At 39.1% G+C, this 19701-nt stretch overlaps 1 protein-coding gene across 1 annotated transcript in view; it reads left to right on the top strand.

Annotated features, from left to right (window-relative positions):
* The window catches only part of TANGO6 (transport and golgi organization 6 homolog), a 160442-nt gene that overhangs the window by 24878 nt on the left and 115863 nt on the right, over nucleotides 1-19701 (top strand). Inside the window, exons 2-7 of the mRNA XM_006760364.2 lie at nucleotides 1694-2334; nucleotides 4242-4358; nucleotides 5983-6124; nucleotides 8150-8286; nucleotides 11733-11895; nucleotides 13656-13738. Of these exons, the coding sequence (XP_006760427.1) occupies nucleotides 1694-2334; nucleotides 4242-4358; nucleotides 5983-6124; nucleotides 8150-8286; nucleotides 11733-11895; nucleotides 13656-13738 (1283 nt within the window). The remainder of the gene's footprint in view (nucleotides 1-1693; nucleotides 2335-4241; nucleotides 4359-5982; nucleotides 6125-8149; nucleotides 8287-11732; nucleotides 11896-13655; nucleotides 13739-19701) is intronic.

Here is a 19701-nt window from a genome sequence, read left to right as displayed (position 1 = left end):
TCCATTATGTGTACATACCATTTCTTATTCAATCAGTTTTCTATTAATGGGCATTTGGATTGTTTCAGTCTTTTGTTTTTTTTTTTACTCCTCACCCAAGGATATTTTTCCATTGATTTTTAGAGAGGGGGAAAGACAGAGAGAAATATTGATGTGAAAGAAACACATTGATTGGTTGCCTCCTGCACGAACCCTGACCAGGGCCCAGGCCAGGGAGGAGCCTGCAGTTGAGGTACGTGCCCTTGACCAGATTCGATCCCATGACCCTTCAGTCTACAGGCTGATGCTCTATCCACTGGGCCAAACTTGCTAGCACAAGTCTTTTGTTAATACAAGAAACACTACAATGAATACCTTGTGTATATGTCATTTTTGCCTGAATTCCTAAAATGGAATTGCTAGGCAAAGGTTAAATGCCGATGTGATTTTACTATATATTGCCCAATTTCTCTCCTTAGGGAGGTACCATTTTAGTTTCTACCAGCAATGTATGATCGTGTGTTTTTCCCCAAACTTTGTCACATAATCTACATATATAAAAGGCTAATATGCTAAGTGTCCGACCGTCTGACTGGTTGCTACAATGCACACTGACCACCAGGGGCCAGACGCTCAACGCAGGAGCTGCCAAGCTGCAGTGAGTTGGCAGTGGTGGTTCTCGGGTGACTCACCCCGAAACCAGAGAAGAGGGAGCCCAATTCCTTGTGGGGTTGCAGGATTCTACCTTTGGCCGTGGGTTTTGTTGTTGCTGGGGCACTGTCCCCCCAAATCTGGTTGGTTTACTGCACACTTGCGTTTGCGTTCCACACCCTGGATGACAGCAACTTTGCAGAGTGCCCTCTCACACTCCAAGACTCCTCGGGTGATGTCAGAGAGTGGTTTTAGCTGATCCCTGCAGGCCAGGCTAAGGGACCCCACCTGCCGGCGGGACCCTGCTCACTCCCCAGCACCACCCCAGGTGCAGCTGGCTGGGGAGGGACCACGGGAGGTTGGCTCCAGAGTGTGTCTGGCCCCGCTGGCCGCCACCTAATTAATTTCCCTTCAATGTGTACGAGTCTGTGCACCGGGTCACTAGTGTGTTATAAAACTTGGACTTTAGCCAGCTGATAGATGGGAAGTGCTATTTTAGTACAATTTTAACTTACCTTTCTTTTAGGAGCAAAGTGGATCATATTTTCATGATTAAAAGTCACTTGCATTTTTTCTATAAACTTTACATCTGTTGCTCATACAGTGTTTTATACTCTTTGTCCACTTTAGAATATATTGAATGAACATGTCATTAATTAATGTTCAATATAATTTAATGGCTGCACCTAGAATAGTTTGAGTGAATGAATCTTCGATAGTAAATGTTCAGCTTTCTAAATTTCTGTTCTAGCTACAATTTAAGCCCAGAAAGATAGCTAAGACATGGCCTCTGACTTCAGAACAAGTGGAATAGAAACTAACTAGCTGAAGTATAACATGTTAGGGACGCTATTCTAATGACATCCGAAGCGCTGTGGGCAGGGAGGAAATGTGGTCCTGAATTCTGCCTAGGCTGGGCGGCACAATTAGGGGAGGCTTTCCAGAGGCAGTGCCCTCTGAGCCAGGCCTCAGAGGAGGAACTGGAGTGGGCAGTGCATTTCCACAGAGGAAAGTGTAATTAATTTTCCACGTATGTTGTCTCTCCTTTTTTTTCCCTTTAAAGGATCAGGCTCAAGTTCACTACAGATCACAAAACATGATGTCTTGTTGGCTACTTTAAAATCTAACCTGTCTGCTTTGGAGGACAAATTTCTGAAGGATCCTCACTGGGAGAAACTGAAACTCCTAAGGGATGAAATTGCTAATAGGGCAGAGTGGCCCCAAAACTCTGTGGATGTCACCTGGAGTTTTACCTCTCAAACCTTACTGTTGCTCTTGTGCTTGAAGGAAACCATGATCCACCTTGCTGCTGATTTCATTCCAGCTAAACCCAACCCAAGGACTCCAGAAGCCGCCCCTGCCCTGAGCCCAGATACACTCAGTATCTCCCAGCAGAAGACTGTCCAGTCAGCTTTACAGTTTGTGGTCACCTTGGGCATCTGCCCCTATCTCATGCCTGGTGTTGGAGTTCCCTTGAGATACAGGACTGAGTTTGGGGCTGTTGTTCAAGACGTGGTGTGTCTCGATGCTGCCCCCGATGCAACCCGGAGACTGTATACCAGCTGCAGGGTCCTCCTAAATGTTGCTCAGCACGCATCTCTGGGGAGCTTGATTTTCTGCCGCCATTTTGGGGATATTGCAGCAGGTCTGTGCCAACTGGGATTCTGCCCAACCAAGAGAAAATCACTAAAAGCTGAAGAAGAGGTAAAATATATGTTGAGAGAGAGAGGAGAGAGTCAGAGTCTGAGGGTGTGTCTGTGTGAATCTATGATATGTGTATATATTTGTGTGTGCATGTTATAAAAGATAACTCTTACTTCTTTAGAAAGGGACTGATGGAAAGAGCTAGAGTTCCTAGTGAATGTCAAAGCATACCCAGTAGATAAATGAATCTTTTTAGAGGGTTGGAGCTTTATTAGATGCTAGTCATTTGCACACCTGGAGAGCCCATTTCACCTGTCCCTTCTTGTCATTCTATGGAACAGTTATCACAGGCTATTTCTTTGAGCCTCTGTGTCCTTTTTATAAAATTGTATAAATGTAGCGAGGGTCAGTGTAGTTCATATGCAGGGTAATTCCTTAACCACTGCGGCCAGATCTCATAATGCCCACCACCTCATTTCTCTGTCACTTTTCTATGTCATCTTCCAACATGTTTCTTTTTGTTCCCCCCTTTTTAAAATCCTCACCCCAGGATATGTTTATTGATTTGTAGAGGAAGAGGGAAACATCGATGTGAAAGAGAAACATCAATTGATGAGTTGCTTTCTGTACATGCCCGACCAGGAATAGAACCTGCAACCTTTTGCTGTAGGGGTTGACACTCCAACCAACTGAGCCTCCCTGCCAGGCCTGTTGGTTCCCTTTTCCATTCTCTCTCCTGGCTGTGCTCACAAACATTTACCTAAAACCCACTATCATTTGAGCAGTGACAGGAATTTATGAGCTCTCCCTTGCCTTTGTTCTGTGGAGCAGAGCGCTATGCTCTTTATGACAGGGTATGAGTCTGACAATTCTATCTGGACTTCTGAGATAGGGGCATTTGATCGACAGGTTTTATTAATATCATTGGGGCCAGGCAGTGCCCCAGGGGTCTCGGGCAGGAGAGACAAAAGAAAGGGAAAGACATAGAAAGGACCAAGTATGAAGGTGGGAGAAGCTGGCAGAAGGGGAAACATGATGGGTGTCATTATGAAGCTGGACAAGTCCCAGCTATACCCTAAGCAGCTCCTGTACCTCCGTTTGCTAAATGATAATGGGCAGCACACTGACTGCTTAACTGAGTTACTGAAGGGGGACAGCACTGTTGAGGCCCAATGAACAGCACTCCTCTTTGCTGCCCAAGTTCTCAATGAATTAAAAGACATTTAACAGAGTAAGAGAGATGTGAAAAGTCAGAACATCACCTTTAGCCCTGGCCGGTGGCTCAGTTGCTTGGAACGTCGTCCCATGTACCAAGAGGTTGTGGGTTCGATCCCAGGTCGGGGAGTGTATGAGAGGCAACAGATCAATGTTTCTCTCTCACATCGATGTTTCTCTCTCTTCCTCTTCCTCTCTCTCCCCCTCCCTTCCTTCCTCCCTCTAAAATAAGTAAAAAATTAAAACAAACGTTACTCATAAATTAGAAGTTGGAGGATATTGCTTCTAGATGGAGACAAATGGGCTTCCCAACAGGGAATTCCAGAATCAGACACTCTTACTACTCCCCCAGTTTTAAGGAGGGCTGGGAAACTGCAGTGCCTCTGCCTTCCGGCAGGGGACGTGCCTCTGTAAAACGCACAGCCAGGAAGAGCAGAACAGAATGTGCACTTGCTCTGAAGAGGTGGAAGAGGAACGCGCTGAGCTGTGCATGACAAAACCAGCCAATAAGTAAGCTTATTCCCGCCTCACCATTGAGGTAAGTCAGTAAGCTTTCCTGCCCAGAGCCGAGTGCGGGGATGGAGAGAGGGCAGGAGTGTCTCTGTAGTGTGGCTTCCTCCAGGCGGAAGGAAATCAAGAAGCCTTCTTCTCTCTCCCCTCACAAGTGTCTGTGCGGTATTGTAAAATATCACCTTCGATTGCCTGCCTGCTTTGTATTCTGCAAAAGCCAAGTACTGCATGTTTTTTTTTAGGTGTTAACCGAAGAGGAAAGAGCCCTATCTAGGGAGGCCTTGAGAGACATCTTGGATCAAGTGTATCAACCATTAGCAGTCCGAGAATTACTTATCCTCCAGGGAGGACCACCTCAGGTCGGTATTCAGGCCTAGGGACTCTCGTGGGTGAATCATTAATTATAATGTGCAGTCTTCTGGGAGTGGGCCTTCTCCTGGGAAATTTGATAATCTAGTTAAACCTCATTTCATCTCTTAGATCATTACATGGTATTTGGAAAACTAAATTTCACTGATCCTTAGGTTAACTTAAAAAGGATTTTCCTTTTAATGGAATGATGAACACTATTCCCAAGAATATGGTAGTTTTATTTAAAATATATTCATTCTGAAACTAGATATTTTTAAACTAAAATTTGGCTGTTTGACAATAATTCTTTTGGCAGAAATATTTGAATATCTTATCTTTGAATGGAGTATTTGAAGTCAAGAAATTAAAATTAGAGCTGTTATTGGGACTATTTTTAGCTCCTTTGGGGGGAAAAAAAGTAGTAGTATATATTCGCCTAGGGCTAGGCATACGATAATTCCTTTTTTCCTTAAAAATAATTATGTATCTGCAATGACTGAATTTGGGGATGTAGATGGGAATTACCTATTTGCTCTTAGGACCTAGAGTTTAGTCATAAATTTGGTGAGTAAAGCGTGAGGGGCCAAAGGAATTGGCTGTGGGTCAGGAACAAGGACCAGCTGAAGCTGGAGACAAAGATGCCTCCCAGTTGAAGTCATTTTCATCTCATCCCTAGAGCATTTCTATAGCCCCCCCTTCCCCCATAGGGCTCCTCTGGGCTCACACTCTGCTTCTCTGAACAAATTCACAGTTTGCCAGATTAAAACAAATGCATTATAATGATAATGTGGTAAAAAGAGACTGTGAAGTTAGGTGTACTAGAATTCAACCTCAGTGCGCAGCTGTATGAATTAATACACCTTTCCATCCCTCACTTTCCTTATCCATAAAATGGGATGACAGCAGTGCCTTTTTTATAGTCCCTTTGAGGTTATGTGGAAGGTTCTTAATAAATGGTAATTATTACTCCTCCATAAATATAAGAGAGAGGACAGGTTAGTTAGGATTGTTTCCTTCACTAATTTTGGGCTCCCAAGTGTCCAAAAATGGTTAACATTTTTGCTCAAAATAAGGGACACAAGTCTGTTTGTTCATGATGGCGCCACAGAGCTCTCAAAAAGGAGCCCTTGAAGAAATCCACCTCTTTCTTGAAATAGCTGTGTCGCAAGGAATCATAGTAGGTAAGACCGTGGAGGCAAGACTAGAGTGCCTGCCCTCTGTCTGTTGTGAACTGTCCTCCTGGTGGTGAGTAGTGGTCAGAGGAATCTTCTTTGGAAGCTAGATTCAACTGGAAGGACTGCATTCAGGGTTAATGGCCACATTAACCTTGTGTTCCCCAAATCTGTATTTTATTCACTGATGTGTTTGTCTATTTCTAGGTTTGAAACTTCACTTGCTGTTTCACTGGAAGTTTTACTGTATTTTTACTTTCTTAAAAGTTAAAACAAATATGAGGAAGAAGGTTTTGTAAAGGAGCCCCCCCCCCTTTTTTTAAGGAAAAAAATGTTCTTTTGAAGCCTGTATAGCATACTGTTTATTGTCAGTCTGTCTCATTACATATGTTTTAATAATTTCTACACATCCCATCTATTTCACTGACATTCAGTTCATACCTTTCCCTTCCTTTTTCAGTCCTGCACAGATGTGAAGACACAAGTTAGATGTCGGGCCCCCGCTTGGCTTCGGCGTCTGTGTGGGCAGCCGCTCTCTGAATTTCCAAAGAAACTATTTTCTTGCCATTTTTCTAAAACATTCGTGACACACTGCTCACATTGTTGAATGATATTGTGGGCTATTTCAAATATTTATAGTATCAGAGGAAAATATTGCACAGAAAGTTTAAGTAAAACCCCAAAGAAAATGTGAAATTCTCAGTGGGAAAAGGCTTTGTAGCAGGGTGCTAAGAGGACTTCACCTCAGGACTTAAAACACAAAATAGTTATCTTGAAGCTACACATATTTTAGAGATATACACTTTGGAATGAAGTTTTGGATTCATTTCCACACCATGGCCAGGAAGCTGAGTTGGTTAGAGTGTGGTCCTGATATGCCAAGGTTGAGGATTGAATTCCCGACCAGGGCACATATAAGAAAAGGGAACATACAAGAATCAACCAGTGAATACATATATAAGTGGAACAACAAATTGGTGTTTCTCTCGTCCCTCTCTCAACTCTCCCTCTCTCTCTAAAAATGAATCAACTCTCAATAGCCCTAGCCGATTTGGCTCAGTGGATAGAATGTCAGCTTGCGGACTGAAGCGTTCTGGGTTCGATTCTGGTCAAGGGCACATGCCTAGGTTGCGGGCTCGATCCCCAGTTGGGGGCGTGCAAGAGGCAGCCGATCAATGATTCTTTCTAATCATTGATGTTTCTATCTCTCTCTCCCTCTCCCTTCCTTTTTGAAATCAATAAAAAAAAAGAAAAGAAAAGAAAAAAAAAAGAAACAAGAAAAATCTCAAATAAACAATCTTAAAAAATATAGTTAAAAATAAAGAATACAGCCCAGCCAGGTGTGGCTCAGCGGTTGAGCGTTGACCCAGGAACCAAGAGGTCACCGGTTCAATTCCTGGTCGGGGCATATGCCTGGTTTTGGGCTCAATCCCCAGTAGGCGGTGTGCAGGAGGCAGCCAATCAATGATTCTCTCTCTCATCATTGATGTTTCTATCTCTCTCTCCCTCTCCCTTCCTCTCTGAAATCAATAAAAATACATTTAAAAAAAATCAATACAATTCAGTGGTTTTTAGTATATTCACAAAGTTGTGTAGCCATTACTAATATCTAATTCCAAACATTTTTCTTTAATTAATTTTATTTTTTACATAAAAAGTTCAGTAAAAATTGGATAAAGTAAAGTGATTTTAAGCAGTAAATCAGTCTTATCAACATAGCACAAGGCTGGCCGAAACCACAAGGCAGCTTGCTTTGGAATATATACATGATAAGAAATTAAACCTTGTAGGAGAACTTCAGCCATCCTTACAAAGTCTGCCTGTGATCCTAGCACATAAAGGCTAAAAGCAAAACAAAAACAAACAAAAACCAGGAAAAAACAAACAGATTACTTTCGATACATTCACATATACATTAAAGTATAACTCAGGTCGTTGGGGTAGAGGTCGTGCTCGGGGATGCACATGGTCTGTGTGCCGACAGCACCACCATAATTCCCAACATTTTTATCATTATCCCCCCCAATTACTCCCCCTGTCCCCTCCTCCAGTTCCTTGTAAGCACTAATCTACTTTCTGTCTCAATGAATTTTCCTGTTCTGGATATGTCATCCAAATGGAATGAATGATACCATTTGTGATCTTTGTGTTTGGCTTCTTTCACTTAGCTTCATTTTGTTTTTTTAGGTTTAGTCGTGTTGTACATGAATCAGCCCTTTATTCCTTTTTATGACTGAATTGTATGCGTATGCCTGGTAATTGTTAAAGTTTGTGGGTTTTTTTGTTATCCTTACCCAAGAATATTATTTCCTTTGATTTTTAGAGAGAGTGGGAGGGAGTGAGGAAAGAGGGTAAGGATGAGGGTGAGGGAAAGGGAGAGGGAGAGAAACATTGACGTGAGAGAGACACATCAATTGGTTGCTTCCCACTTGAGTTCTGACTGGGGGCTGGGGATTGAACCTGCAATCGAGGTACATGCCCTTGACCCGGAATCGAATCTGCGACCTTTTGATCCATGGGCCCACACTCTAACCACTGAGAAAACCCAGCCAGGGCTATCTCAGATTTTTAGGACCTGACCTGGGAAACTGCTGTGAGTTTTTGACATCTCTGTTCATTGCTGACAGCTGGAGTGGCTGGTGGGAGTGATGCGGAGGCAACAGCTGCTGACTGGAAAAAGTGTGACTTGATTGCAAAGATTTTGGCCTCTTGTCCCCAGCAGTCTCTCTCACCAGAGGACTACTATAGAGATACCTGCCCCCAGGTAAATCATTTTGTTTCTTTTGAATGTTTGAGGATTTTCTGCTTATTTACAGAAAGAGGATTTTTAATGTTCCTCTAATATTGAGGTAAAAGCAATATAATATTTAAGTTTATTGTTCAGTGAGTGACCTTTTTTTTTTAAAAAAAATATATTTTATTGATTTTTTTTTACAGGGAGGAATGGAGAGAGATAGAGAGCTAGAAACATCAATGAGACAGAAACATCAATCAGTTGCCTCCTGCACATCTCCTACTGGGGATGTGCCCGCAACCCAGGTATATGCCCTTGACCGGAATCGAACCTGGGTCCTTTCAGTCCACAGGCCGATGCTTTATCCACTGAGCCAAATCAGTTTCAGCAAGTGACCTTCTTAATAAGGGAATTAAAAACCTGTTGGAGACACCGACCTAATTGTTAGGTTTAAGTACACTTTATCACTATCAGATAAGTAAGTAGCCCACCAAGCTTGCTATCAGAGTTGGGCTATGAAACTAAAGTTTTATCTTGGTCCTTATCTTTTCTGTGTTTTTAATTAGCTAAAAATAGGTATTAAATAAATAAGGTAAATTAATATGACACATACTAGTAATTTAAAAAGCACAAAAGAGTTAACAGAATTGTAAGTTTCCCTCTCACTTCTAGTCCCTCAGAAGTAGTCACTGTTACCAATTTCTTGTTTATTTTCCAGAAATATTCTGTGTGTTATGTATATATAACTATATGTATTTGTATGTGTATATATAGTCTAATTTTCATCCAAATGATAACATACTACACACACTGTTTTTCATTTTGCTTTTTTAACTTAACAATGTACCTTGGAGATCATTTCATATAGTCATTTCATATAGAGCTGCCTAATTCTTTTTCATGGGTGGGTAGTATTGCATTACATTACTGTACCATAATTTATTTAACCAGTCCCCTAATGGATATTTGAGTTGTTTTCATTATTTTGCTATTATAAGCCGTGCTACAGTTAATACTCATAAATCTTGTACATGTGCAAGTCCTACCATAGGAAAAATTCCCAGAATTGAAATGACTAGTTCAAAGGGTATATACAGTTAAATTTTTAACTGATATTATTTATGTATCTGTTTTCCTACACTTTTGCCTATACAACATGCTACAAAACTTTTTTACCTTTGCTAATCTGATAGGTGAAAAATGTGGAAGGAGTTTTCTTTCTTTTTTTTCTTTTTAAAAAAATATATTTTATTGATTTTTTACAGAGAGGAAAGGAGAGGGATAGAGAGTTAGAAACATCGATGAGAGAGAAACATCGACCAGCTGCCTCCTGCACACCCCCTACTGGGGATGTGTCTGCAAACAAGGTACATGCCCTCGACCAGAATCGAACCTGGGACCCCTCACTCTGCAGGCTGATGCTCTATCCACTGATCAAACCGGTTAGGGCTGGAAGGAGTTTTCTTAATCAGTACTCCCCATGCAATTAAATGTAAGACATGGCTTTTGAAGTATAGTCCAAAGAAAGTAGTTCTTTGTTATGCTGATCAGGGTTCTCTTGGGCAGGCATGCATGAGAACACAATATCACAATGTAAAGATTTTATAGTGAAATATACTACATATAAATAATCTTACAGGACAAAGTTAGCATTTGCAATGATGAATAAATATTTTCTGAAACTAGGAGCTTTAGTTTTGGTACTTGACAAAGGCTAAAATCAAGTCACAGGTTTCAGGCTTGCTGAGTCTTTCTGGCAGTGTCAGAGGTCACATACAGTTTTTGGACAGAGATTCTCCTGCCTGCAAAAAGTGCAAGAGTCACTTTTAAGTCAGGAACAGAAATATACTTTTCTATCAGCTGCTTTTAGAGTGTGGTAAACCCACCGAGGCACTGGAGATCTATGTTTGTCTTTGAGAAAATAGGCTGTTCATACACGACAGGCGAACTTCAGACTCTAAATGTACTTATATACCTTGACCCAGTAATTTCATTTAGTGGTGCTTTTATACTAGCAAAATTTGGTGATAAACAGAATGTCTGGATATTAGGAAATAATTTAATAAATTCTTACCTGCCGCTTGAATAGATATATATCACCATAAAGTATTTTTGAGGAATTTATAACAGTACTGGGGGCCCAGTGCACGAATTCGTGCACCTTGAACTGTGGGCCACGAGGCTGCGGTGGGCACTGGGGTGGGTCTTGGCCCATCCTGTGCTCCCCCACCAGCCCTGCTGCAGCCCCCAGTCCCCTCTCTGCCGGCAGCCCTGCTCCCGCTGCTCCCACGCGCTGACGGCGCCGGCCCCACTGGCACCCGCTGATGGCACAGAGCGATTAGGGCCAGCACCAGCAGCGGGTCTGAGCACTAGATGGGACCGCGGCGTTGGGGGAAGCAAAGAATTTTCAGTAACCACCAGAGGCTCACCCCAATGACAGTGACAGGTACCCCGCCTTGGTCTGGTGCCCTGCTAAACTGTTCCACCATCCCACCACGGCCGACGCCCACCATGTTCCACACACGCCTCCTGGTGGTCAGCGCACGTCATAGCAACTGGTTATTCAGTTGTTCCACTGTTCAGTCTATTTGCATATTAGGGCTTTATATATATAGATGATATTTTAATGATATACAAAACAATATTTTTAAATATATTTTTATTGATTTTTTTACAGAGAGGAAGGGAGAGAGATAGAGAGCCAGAAACATCGATGAGAGAGAAACATCGATCAGCTGCCTCCTGCACATCTCCCACTGGGGATGTGCCCGCAACCCAGGTACATGCCCTTGACCGGAATCGAACCTGCGACCCTTCAGTCCGCAGGCCGACGCTCTATCCACTGAGCCAAACCGGCTTTTGCCAAAACCGAATATTAAGTGTGGCTTCAATTAAAAAGAAAAAAGAATTATACAGAAATACTGTATATTGGAAAAAATACACCAAAAATGATTATTAGTGATTTAGGAAGATTTAATTTCATTCTCAAAACATTATTTTCTAGATTTTCTACAATGAGCATATATTTTATAAATTTTATAAAATTATTTAATGAAAACATAGTCTCTTCGTTCTCACAACCTTTGATACTGGGTTGTTAAATTTTAAAAAACCGATTTTGTTGAATCAGTGTTACTGCAGTGAGTTTATTGTTTGGCCTAAAGAAATTAGTGCTGCCCTGACCAGTTTGGCTCAGTGGATGGAGCGTCGGCCTGCGGACTGAAGCGTCCCAGGTTCGATTCTGGTCAAGGGCATGTACCTTGGTTGCGGGCACATCCCCAGTGAGGGGTTTGCAGGTGATCGGTGTTTCTCTCTCATCGATGTTTCTGACTGTCTATCCCTCACCCTTCCTCTCTGTAAAAAATCAATCAAAATATATTTAAAAAAAAAGAAATTAGTGCTTTTTCTTTTTAGTTAATGTAATGCCCCTTGTAAAGAGGCTGGTATTTATTTTCTTCATATACTTTTTCTTTTAGATCCTGGATTTATTTCACTTTCAAGATAAATTAACAGCACGACAATTTCAGAGAGTTGCCACCACTACCTTCATAACTATGTCAAGAGAACACCCACAATTGGCAGCAAAGTATTTGCTTCAGCCAGTATTAGCGCCTCTTCATCGATGTTTAAATACAGCAGGTAAAGGAGGAAGTCTGATGGTTGGGTGCCCCTCTAAAGGATCTTCTTCAGTGTTTCAGGTTTAAATGACTTCAGTCTGTGGTATATCAGTGACTTTAGTTTTACCATTTTCTCCCCCAACTTTTTATTTTGAAAAATCCAGTTCACAAAAGTTCTAAGAAGATACAGTGAACCTAGATTGACCAACTGTTATTTTTTGGCCACATTTGCTTTATCTTTCTCTTTCAATACGTGTACATTGTTTTTTCTGAAACATTTGAGAGTTAGTTGTAGACATCATCTAATATACAGATTTTATTCAGATTTCTCTAACTGTCCCAAGAATTTCCTTTATAACTACTTTTTAAAATCCAGAATCCAGCCAAGAATCATGCATTACATTCCTCTATGTCTTTTTAGTTTCCTTTAATATAGAATACTTCTCCAGTTTTTTGTTTGTCTTTCACCCCATATTTTTGAAGAGCCTAGGTTATAGAATGTTACTTTTTTTTTTTAAATATATTTTTTTGATTTCAGAGAGGAAGGGAGAGGGAGAGAGAGATAGAAACATCACTGATGAGAGAAAATCATTGATCAGCTGCTTCCCGCACGCCCCTTCACCAGGGACCGAGCCTGCAACCCGGGTATGTGCCCTTGACCAGAATCGAACCCAGGAGGGTTCAGTCCGCAGGGCGATGCTCTATCCACTGAGCAAAACCAGCTAGGGCATGTTTCTTAATTTGTATTTGTTTAATTGTTTCCTCATGATCAGATCCAGGTTAAACATTTTGGCAGGAATACTATATAGGATGATGGTTCTTTTTTCAGTCTCCATCAGATTAAGGGACATATGTAATCACTTTATCCCATTATTAGCAATGTTATATTTGATAATTTAGTTAATGCAGTAGCACACAGATTTCTCCATTGTAAAGTACTGTCCTCCCTATGTAATTAATAAGTAAGCTATGTCATGATAGTCTGAGACTGTGTGATAGTCTGTGTGAATACTATTTCCCAATAGCCTTTCATACTATGGTTTAGAATCCATTGATGAGTCTTACCAGTAAAATGGTGACTATTTCTTTCATTATTTCTATTTTGTTAGTATTCTGTAAAGAAGAGCTTTTCTTTTTTCCTGCCTCACCCCTTTAAAAAATTATTATTTAAATATCAATATAGATATTTAGATTCTTTTTTAATTGGTTACCAAACATTTCTGTCATTTATTTTGATGCTCAGATTTTCCCCGAATTTGGCCAGTGTGTTTAGTTCTGTTTTAATGTCTTAAAAGATTGACATTTTCAACACTTCCCTTAGTATGTATAGCTTTATTGAGTTTAATGCTGGGATACTGAGTATCATTATAGCACTCTTGGTGATTAAAAAAAAATTTTTTTTTCTAGATAGTAGTTCCTAAGGTTAAAAATGAAGAAAAAAATGTTGGGTGTTATGGTTAAACCAAATTTAGGTCTGTGTAGACTTTGTGTAGAAGTCATTTTGTAGTGTGAATTTTTCTGGGTGTATGTGGTGGGAGATGTGGAGTCATGGAAAAAATCTAATTCTTTTGCAGAGTAAAACTTCACCAGACTGAGCCTTGGTGAAGTGAAATTAATCAGACATGGTAAACATAATAGTTGAGTAAATACTTAAAATTCCTTTATATATTTAATAGGAATCTATCCTAGAATCAATCAGTATGTTATTAAAAAATGGCAAAAAAAAATGACATGCTATTTCTGTTGACTTGAGTGTGGGTAATTTTGGTTTTTGTTCTCTAGAGATTCCAGAGAATGACATGGTGCCAGGGACCATTTTGGTGACAGAAGAAGAACTTAGTAGATGTATTGAGGATGTATTTAAGGTTGGTAATTTGAGTCACTAATGTTTTTAGCGAATATTTTTACTTAGTCTTTAAAAATAATTTTGCCTTTTTAATTGGTTCTTTAAGAATTGGAATGGTTAATCTTAAATTATTCCAAATCATCAAAATCTTTTCACTTTTTGAAACTGGAAACTATAAGCTGTTAGTGAAAAAACACTGATACATTTTGAAATCGTCAGTTTTCATCATTTATCTGAATGTTAAACAGTTTATATTCTCTAACTAGCACATGCCACTGATGAAAGCATGCCTTTTAAAGAAATTGACAGAAATTGAATACAATACTGTAGGCTTCATAAAGTGTATGAACATTTTGAATCGACTTTATAGCTTTTGGTAGTAATTACCATCATAAAGAAGTCTGAATAAATGGATCCTGCAAATGACTACCTAAATATATACTGAAAATGGAAAAAAAAGTAAATTGTATATCCTCTATGATTATATGATATATATATAGGATATATATTTTTAATAAAAAATAAAATCCATTGTGTTAGTCTTGGGGTAAATATTCCTTTTTAAAGTTTATTTCAATAAATTTATAAATGAAAAATATTTACAAGAATAAACAGCTTTCAAAACTATGCTCCATGTAAAAAGGTGCAGCCACTTTGGAAAATAGTTAAACATGGAGTTATATGGCCCAGAAGTTCCACTCCTAGATGTATACCCAAGAAAAATGAAAACATGTTCACATAAAAATCTATACAAGAATATTCATAGCAGCACTGTTCAAAATAGCCCAGATATGGAAACAACCCAGAAGTCTATCAATGGATAAACAGATGTGATATATTTACATAATGGAGTATTTTTTAGCCATAAAAAGGAATGGAGTATGGATACATGCAACAATATAGATGAATTTAAAAATTATAATTTAAGCCCTAATTGGTTTGGCTCAGTGGATAGAGTGTTGGCCTGCGGACTGAACCCTCCTGGGTTCGATTCTGGTCAAGGGCATGTATCTCAGTTGCAGGCTCCTCCCGGACCCAGGTCCTGGTTGGGGCTCATGCAGGAGGCAACCAATTGATGTGCCTCTCTCACATCAGTGTTTCTCTCTGTCTTTCCCTCTTTCTTCCACTCTCCCTAAAAATCAATGGAAAAATATCCTCGGATGAGGATTTAAAAAAAAATTATGATTTAAAATATTTAAAAAGAAGCCAGACACAAAAGACCACACATTGTATGATTCGATCTATCTGAAATGTTCAGGGTAGGTAGATTCATAGAAATAGAAAGTAGGTTAGTGGTTGCTAGGAATTGTAGATAGAGAATTGGGAGTAGCTGCTAATGGGTATGGGGTTTCTTTTTGAAGTAAGGAAAAAATATTCTTGGATTAGGCAGTGGTGATTTTTATACAACCTTGTAATATTTTAAAAGCTACTGGATTGCATACTTTAAGAGAGTGAATTTTATGGCATGTGAATTATTTCTCAATAATTTAAAATTTTATTTTCCACATATCTCATTTCTTTTCTACGGTAGTAAATTTACTTATTTATTTTTTAAATATTTTTTTTATTGATTTCAGAGAGGAAGGTAGAGGGAGAGGGAGATAGAAACATCAGTGATGAGAGAAAATCATTGATTGGCTGTTTCCTGCATACCCACTACTGGGGATCGAGCATGTGCCCTCGACCAGAATCAAACCAGGGACCCTTCAGTCCACAGGCTGACGCTCTATCCACTGAGCCAAACTGGCTAGGGCATAAATTAAACATTTTTAGAGTAAATTTTCAAATTTTAGTTTATTATGAAATAGTTCAAACATATAAAAAATATGAAGAGTAAAATGCTTATGCACCCATCACTCAGCTGAAAATTCTCTACTTGAAAGGATCACTATCCTGAATTTGTACTTACTACCCCTTAAGCTATTTGTAGTATCATTGTACATGATTTTAAATTTATTTTAATGGCATTGCAATGTATGTGACATTAATTCATTCATTTTCGCCACTAGATGTTAATCCATTATGTGATTATATCATCATGTATTTGTTTGTTTTTCTATTGGTAGACATTTAAGTTGTTTCCATGGCGTTTTTGCTAGTCTGTTTGGTACATTATAGTTTTAATTAGCAGTTAGTTCTCTTATTACTAGTGAGGTTAAGCATCACTTTGTGCTTTTAGTTCATTCTGTAAATTGTTCATATAGTTTGTCCATTAAAAAATTGTGTTATTGGCCTCTTTTAGAGTACTTTCTTTTTTAAAACAGCTTTATTGAGGTATACTTTACAGACCATAAACTAATGTTTAAATTGTACAATTCAATGATTGTTAGTAAATTTACAGAGTTGTGAAACAATTACAATACAGTTTTAGAACATTTCCATCACCCCCTAAAGATGCCTTGTGCCTATTTACAATCACTTCCTCTTCCCACTCTCAGCCCCAGGCAACCACTAATCTGCTCTCTGCCTCTCTGGATTTGCCTTTTGGGGATATTTTGTATGAGGGAATCATGCAGTATGTGCTCTTTTGTGTTTTGTGGCTGGGTTCTCTCTCTTAGCATAATGTTTCTGAGTTTCATATGTTGCATATATCAATATTTTATCTCTTTTTTTGTTAAGTAATATTCTATTGTATGACTGTATCACATTTTGTTCATCTGTTCATTAGTTGATGGACATTTGGATGTAGAGTAAAATCTGTTTTAAAAACAGCTGTATAAAATATAATTCATATATTGTATAGTTCACTCATTTAAAGTATGCAAATCAATGGTTTTTTAGTATATTCACAGATCTGTGCAGCTGTCCTCACTATCTTATTTTAGGATATTTCATTACCCAAAATGAAACCCCACACCACTCCCAAATCCTACTATTGCCCCCCAAATGGGGGGAAATCCACTTCTAGTTTGGTGAATTAAAACCTCCTGGAGAGGCAAGCAAAACAGTTTGCCATAAACACTTGATTATGCACAAGGATTGGGACTATCGTTAAAGTAGAAGGGGTGTAGAAGGGTAATTATTCTCTTACAAGGTTTTGGCAGCTCAGCTGCAGTGGGAAAACAGAGGAAATGTGTATGTTGGAGGGAAATGGTAAACATTGTGTAAAATTTAGCTACAAAGGATGTGTTTTTATTAACTTTCTGCTAATACTAAATTATAGAGTACAGCTCAACGGCAGGAAATAAGGAAAACATCTGGGATGGTTGAATTGATTCAGCAACTCACTGGGTAACAAGAGGGTGTTTAATTTTAGAGAGGCATTTGGGAACGTTTCCAGCTCTGGTTATCTCTCTCTCTCTCTCTCTCTCTCTCTCTCTCTCTCTCTCTCTCTCCTTTTCTTCTCTCTCTCTCTCTCTCTCCTTTTCTTTTTAACAGATTTATTAAGATATAATTCACATACCACACAATTCACACATTTAAAATGTTCAGTTCAGCTCTCTGAATGAAAATTTTATGGTGGGAACAATGACAAGGAAAGGCCTCTCTGCGCTCGCATCCTTCATACACACAGCGAGTGGCCCCGTATGGCTCTGGTGGGCCAAGTGGGAAGTTCTCACCAATAGAGGTGTATATATATATATAGGTGCTTGTGGAATTGAATTGAAACTTGGCATAGTTACTTCTACTTCATCTGCATAATAACTCCCATCATCATTTCTATGTTGTGTACCTTACCTCTGGTAAAATTATCTAAGACAAAAAGGAGATATGCAGCTCAAATAACTTTTAGTTCATTGGCTTTCTATTCTATTTCCTCTGACTCTGAATGTCTGAGGCCCAAGTCCTAAAATGCTGAAATTCTTTTGACCTTCCTGGTATGAGAGGGATAAATGGTCTTTCTTTGCCTGCAGGGGTGAAGAGAAGCTTAGATTGCATAGAGATTGGTTCTGGGTAAGGCAGGATAAGATAATTCCACTTCTTTCTGACTTAGGTATTTTCTTGGTTTTAAGAGAACTGGCCAGAATCTGATATTGGACTTGGGTTGGAGAAGGAGTAGGGTTATGTAGGGGATGTTTCCTTTTAGTATTCCTTATAGTACTTGCTGAGACTCCCTAAAGGTGGAAGAAATTTTAGGGTAGGAAAGACTAGAAGGTAACTAATTATTTTATTTTCCTCATTCTCATTTCCATCATCTTTTCTTCCTTCTGTCTTTCTCTCACTCTTTCTGTATTTAGAAAAGATAATATTTGCACATGGTATAAGTTTAAGAAGTGCAAAAGGCTTTAAGTTACCCTCGCTTCCATCTGTGGTTGTTCCCTAAAGGCAGTCATTCTTTCTGGATGTTTCCATCTTTAATTGAACTGTGGCCTTGAATAACATGCAAAGGACTGAAAGAAGCGTCCTTCGAAGCTGTGGGATGTGCGCAAGTGTTAGATTTTTCAAAATGCTGCAGTTCAGATTCTGGTATAGTGTCGTGACAAGCGCCTGCCCCTTTGAGTCAGACCTAGCTTAGAATCTGGCTCCAGGGTTGACTATCAATGTGACTTTAGGTGAAGTCTTTAACATGAGTTGTGGGGGTGAATAAGGTAAATTTTGGTAGGTTCATTGTATACTTTAATACATAATAGGTGCTCAAAAAACTGTCAGTTCCTTTTTGGTTCAGGGAAATTCTTATTTTAAAGGATAATTTTATGCAATATGCTCTGAAAACATGAATAGTACAAAATGCTAGATTAGGTAACTTGTCCTGTTCTGCCTCTCACAAGTCTTATTTAAACTCAGTAAGTACATTAGACGTTCTGGAACATTACTATCAAAAGGATCACTGTGATATTTTAGAAGGCAGCATTTAGCTAGTTTAATACTTAACAGGTAAAATCAAGTTTCAGCCTGTACTGGATTTCAGTGTTAGGATTAAGTCAGCTTGATTCTGAATAGACTCATCATGTTTTTATTTCCACACTTGTACATCCCTGTGAAAGATAAGGCCATAAACTAAGAAGACAGTTCCATTTACAGTAGCATCAGTGAGAATAAAATATTTAGAAATAAATTTAACATTTGCATAAGGTTGTATATTTTACAAAATGTTCTAACATGAATTACCTTACTTGGTCCTTACGCTAAAAGCTTAGTGCCTACATTATAAATGAGGAAATGAGATCTAGGGAGCTTTAAATGTCTTATCCATGTTCACTCACTTGATATGTGATTTTGGGCAATCACATAGGTGGCACACCCAGTTTCCTGACTCCTAACTTCCCAGTGCTTTTTCAGTTACTCAGCATGTGCTTAGCAATGTAATGGGAGTCTGAAATGCAAGATGGATCTTGTGAGGACTGCTTTCTGTTTTGTTTTGCTTTGAAACAGAAACATTTATAAAGAGCAAGGAGGGCCAAAGATACGGTGACAGAAGATGATTTCACTTTGGGTGGTGGGCACACAATCCAATATACTAGTACAAATCATGTATCATAGAAATATACACTTAAAACCCATATGATATTATTAACCAATGTCACCCCAATACATTTAATTTTTTAAAAAGGAAACACATGTTTATTCTTAATACTTTTGACCATTTTGACTCTTGTGAGTTTTTCCTTTCCTTATTATTTAAATTTCTAGTCAAGCCTGCCAGAGAAATTCAATGTCCTTCAGACATTGAAGATAGTAGGCACTGAACAAGCCAATATGGTAAAGTCAAGCCCTCTTTTGTCCCATCTGCTCTCCCTTTCATGGCTGAAGTTCTGTTCTGTTCAGTTAATTTGCATTGATTGAGTAGCTTCTAGCTATAAGTTGTTTTTGTGAGTGTGTGTGTGTGTGTGTTTTTTAATGAAAATACAGAGTGCTTGTAACCTCTCCACAAAAGTAGAGCTTTTGAGAAAGTAAACATCAGTCAGTCTTTGTTCATTCATTCTTTGAATCAGTTACTTGGTCACCAAAAAAAAAATTTACAAACTACCTACTAAGTGCCCGGCAATCCTTGGAAGTTAACAAAGGAAGAAATGTTAAGCCAGTTGCTGCCTTCAAGGAGCT

This window comes from Myotis davidii, unplaced genomic scaffold, assembly GCF_000327345.1.
Source record: "Myotis davidii unplaced genomic scaffold, ASM32734v1 scaffold1437, whole genome shotgun sequence".
In the NCBI taxonomy this organism is placed as follows: domain Eukaryota; kingdom Metazoa; phylum Chordata; class Mammalia; order Chiroptera; family Vespertilionidae; genus Myotis; species Myotis davidii.
The sequence above is the reverse complement of the archived record's forward strand: the minus strand, read 5'-3'. Positions and strand labels throughout refer to the sequence as shown.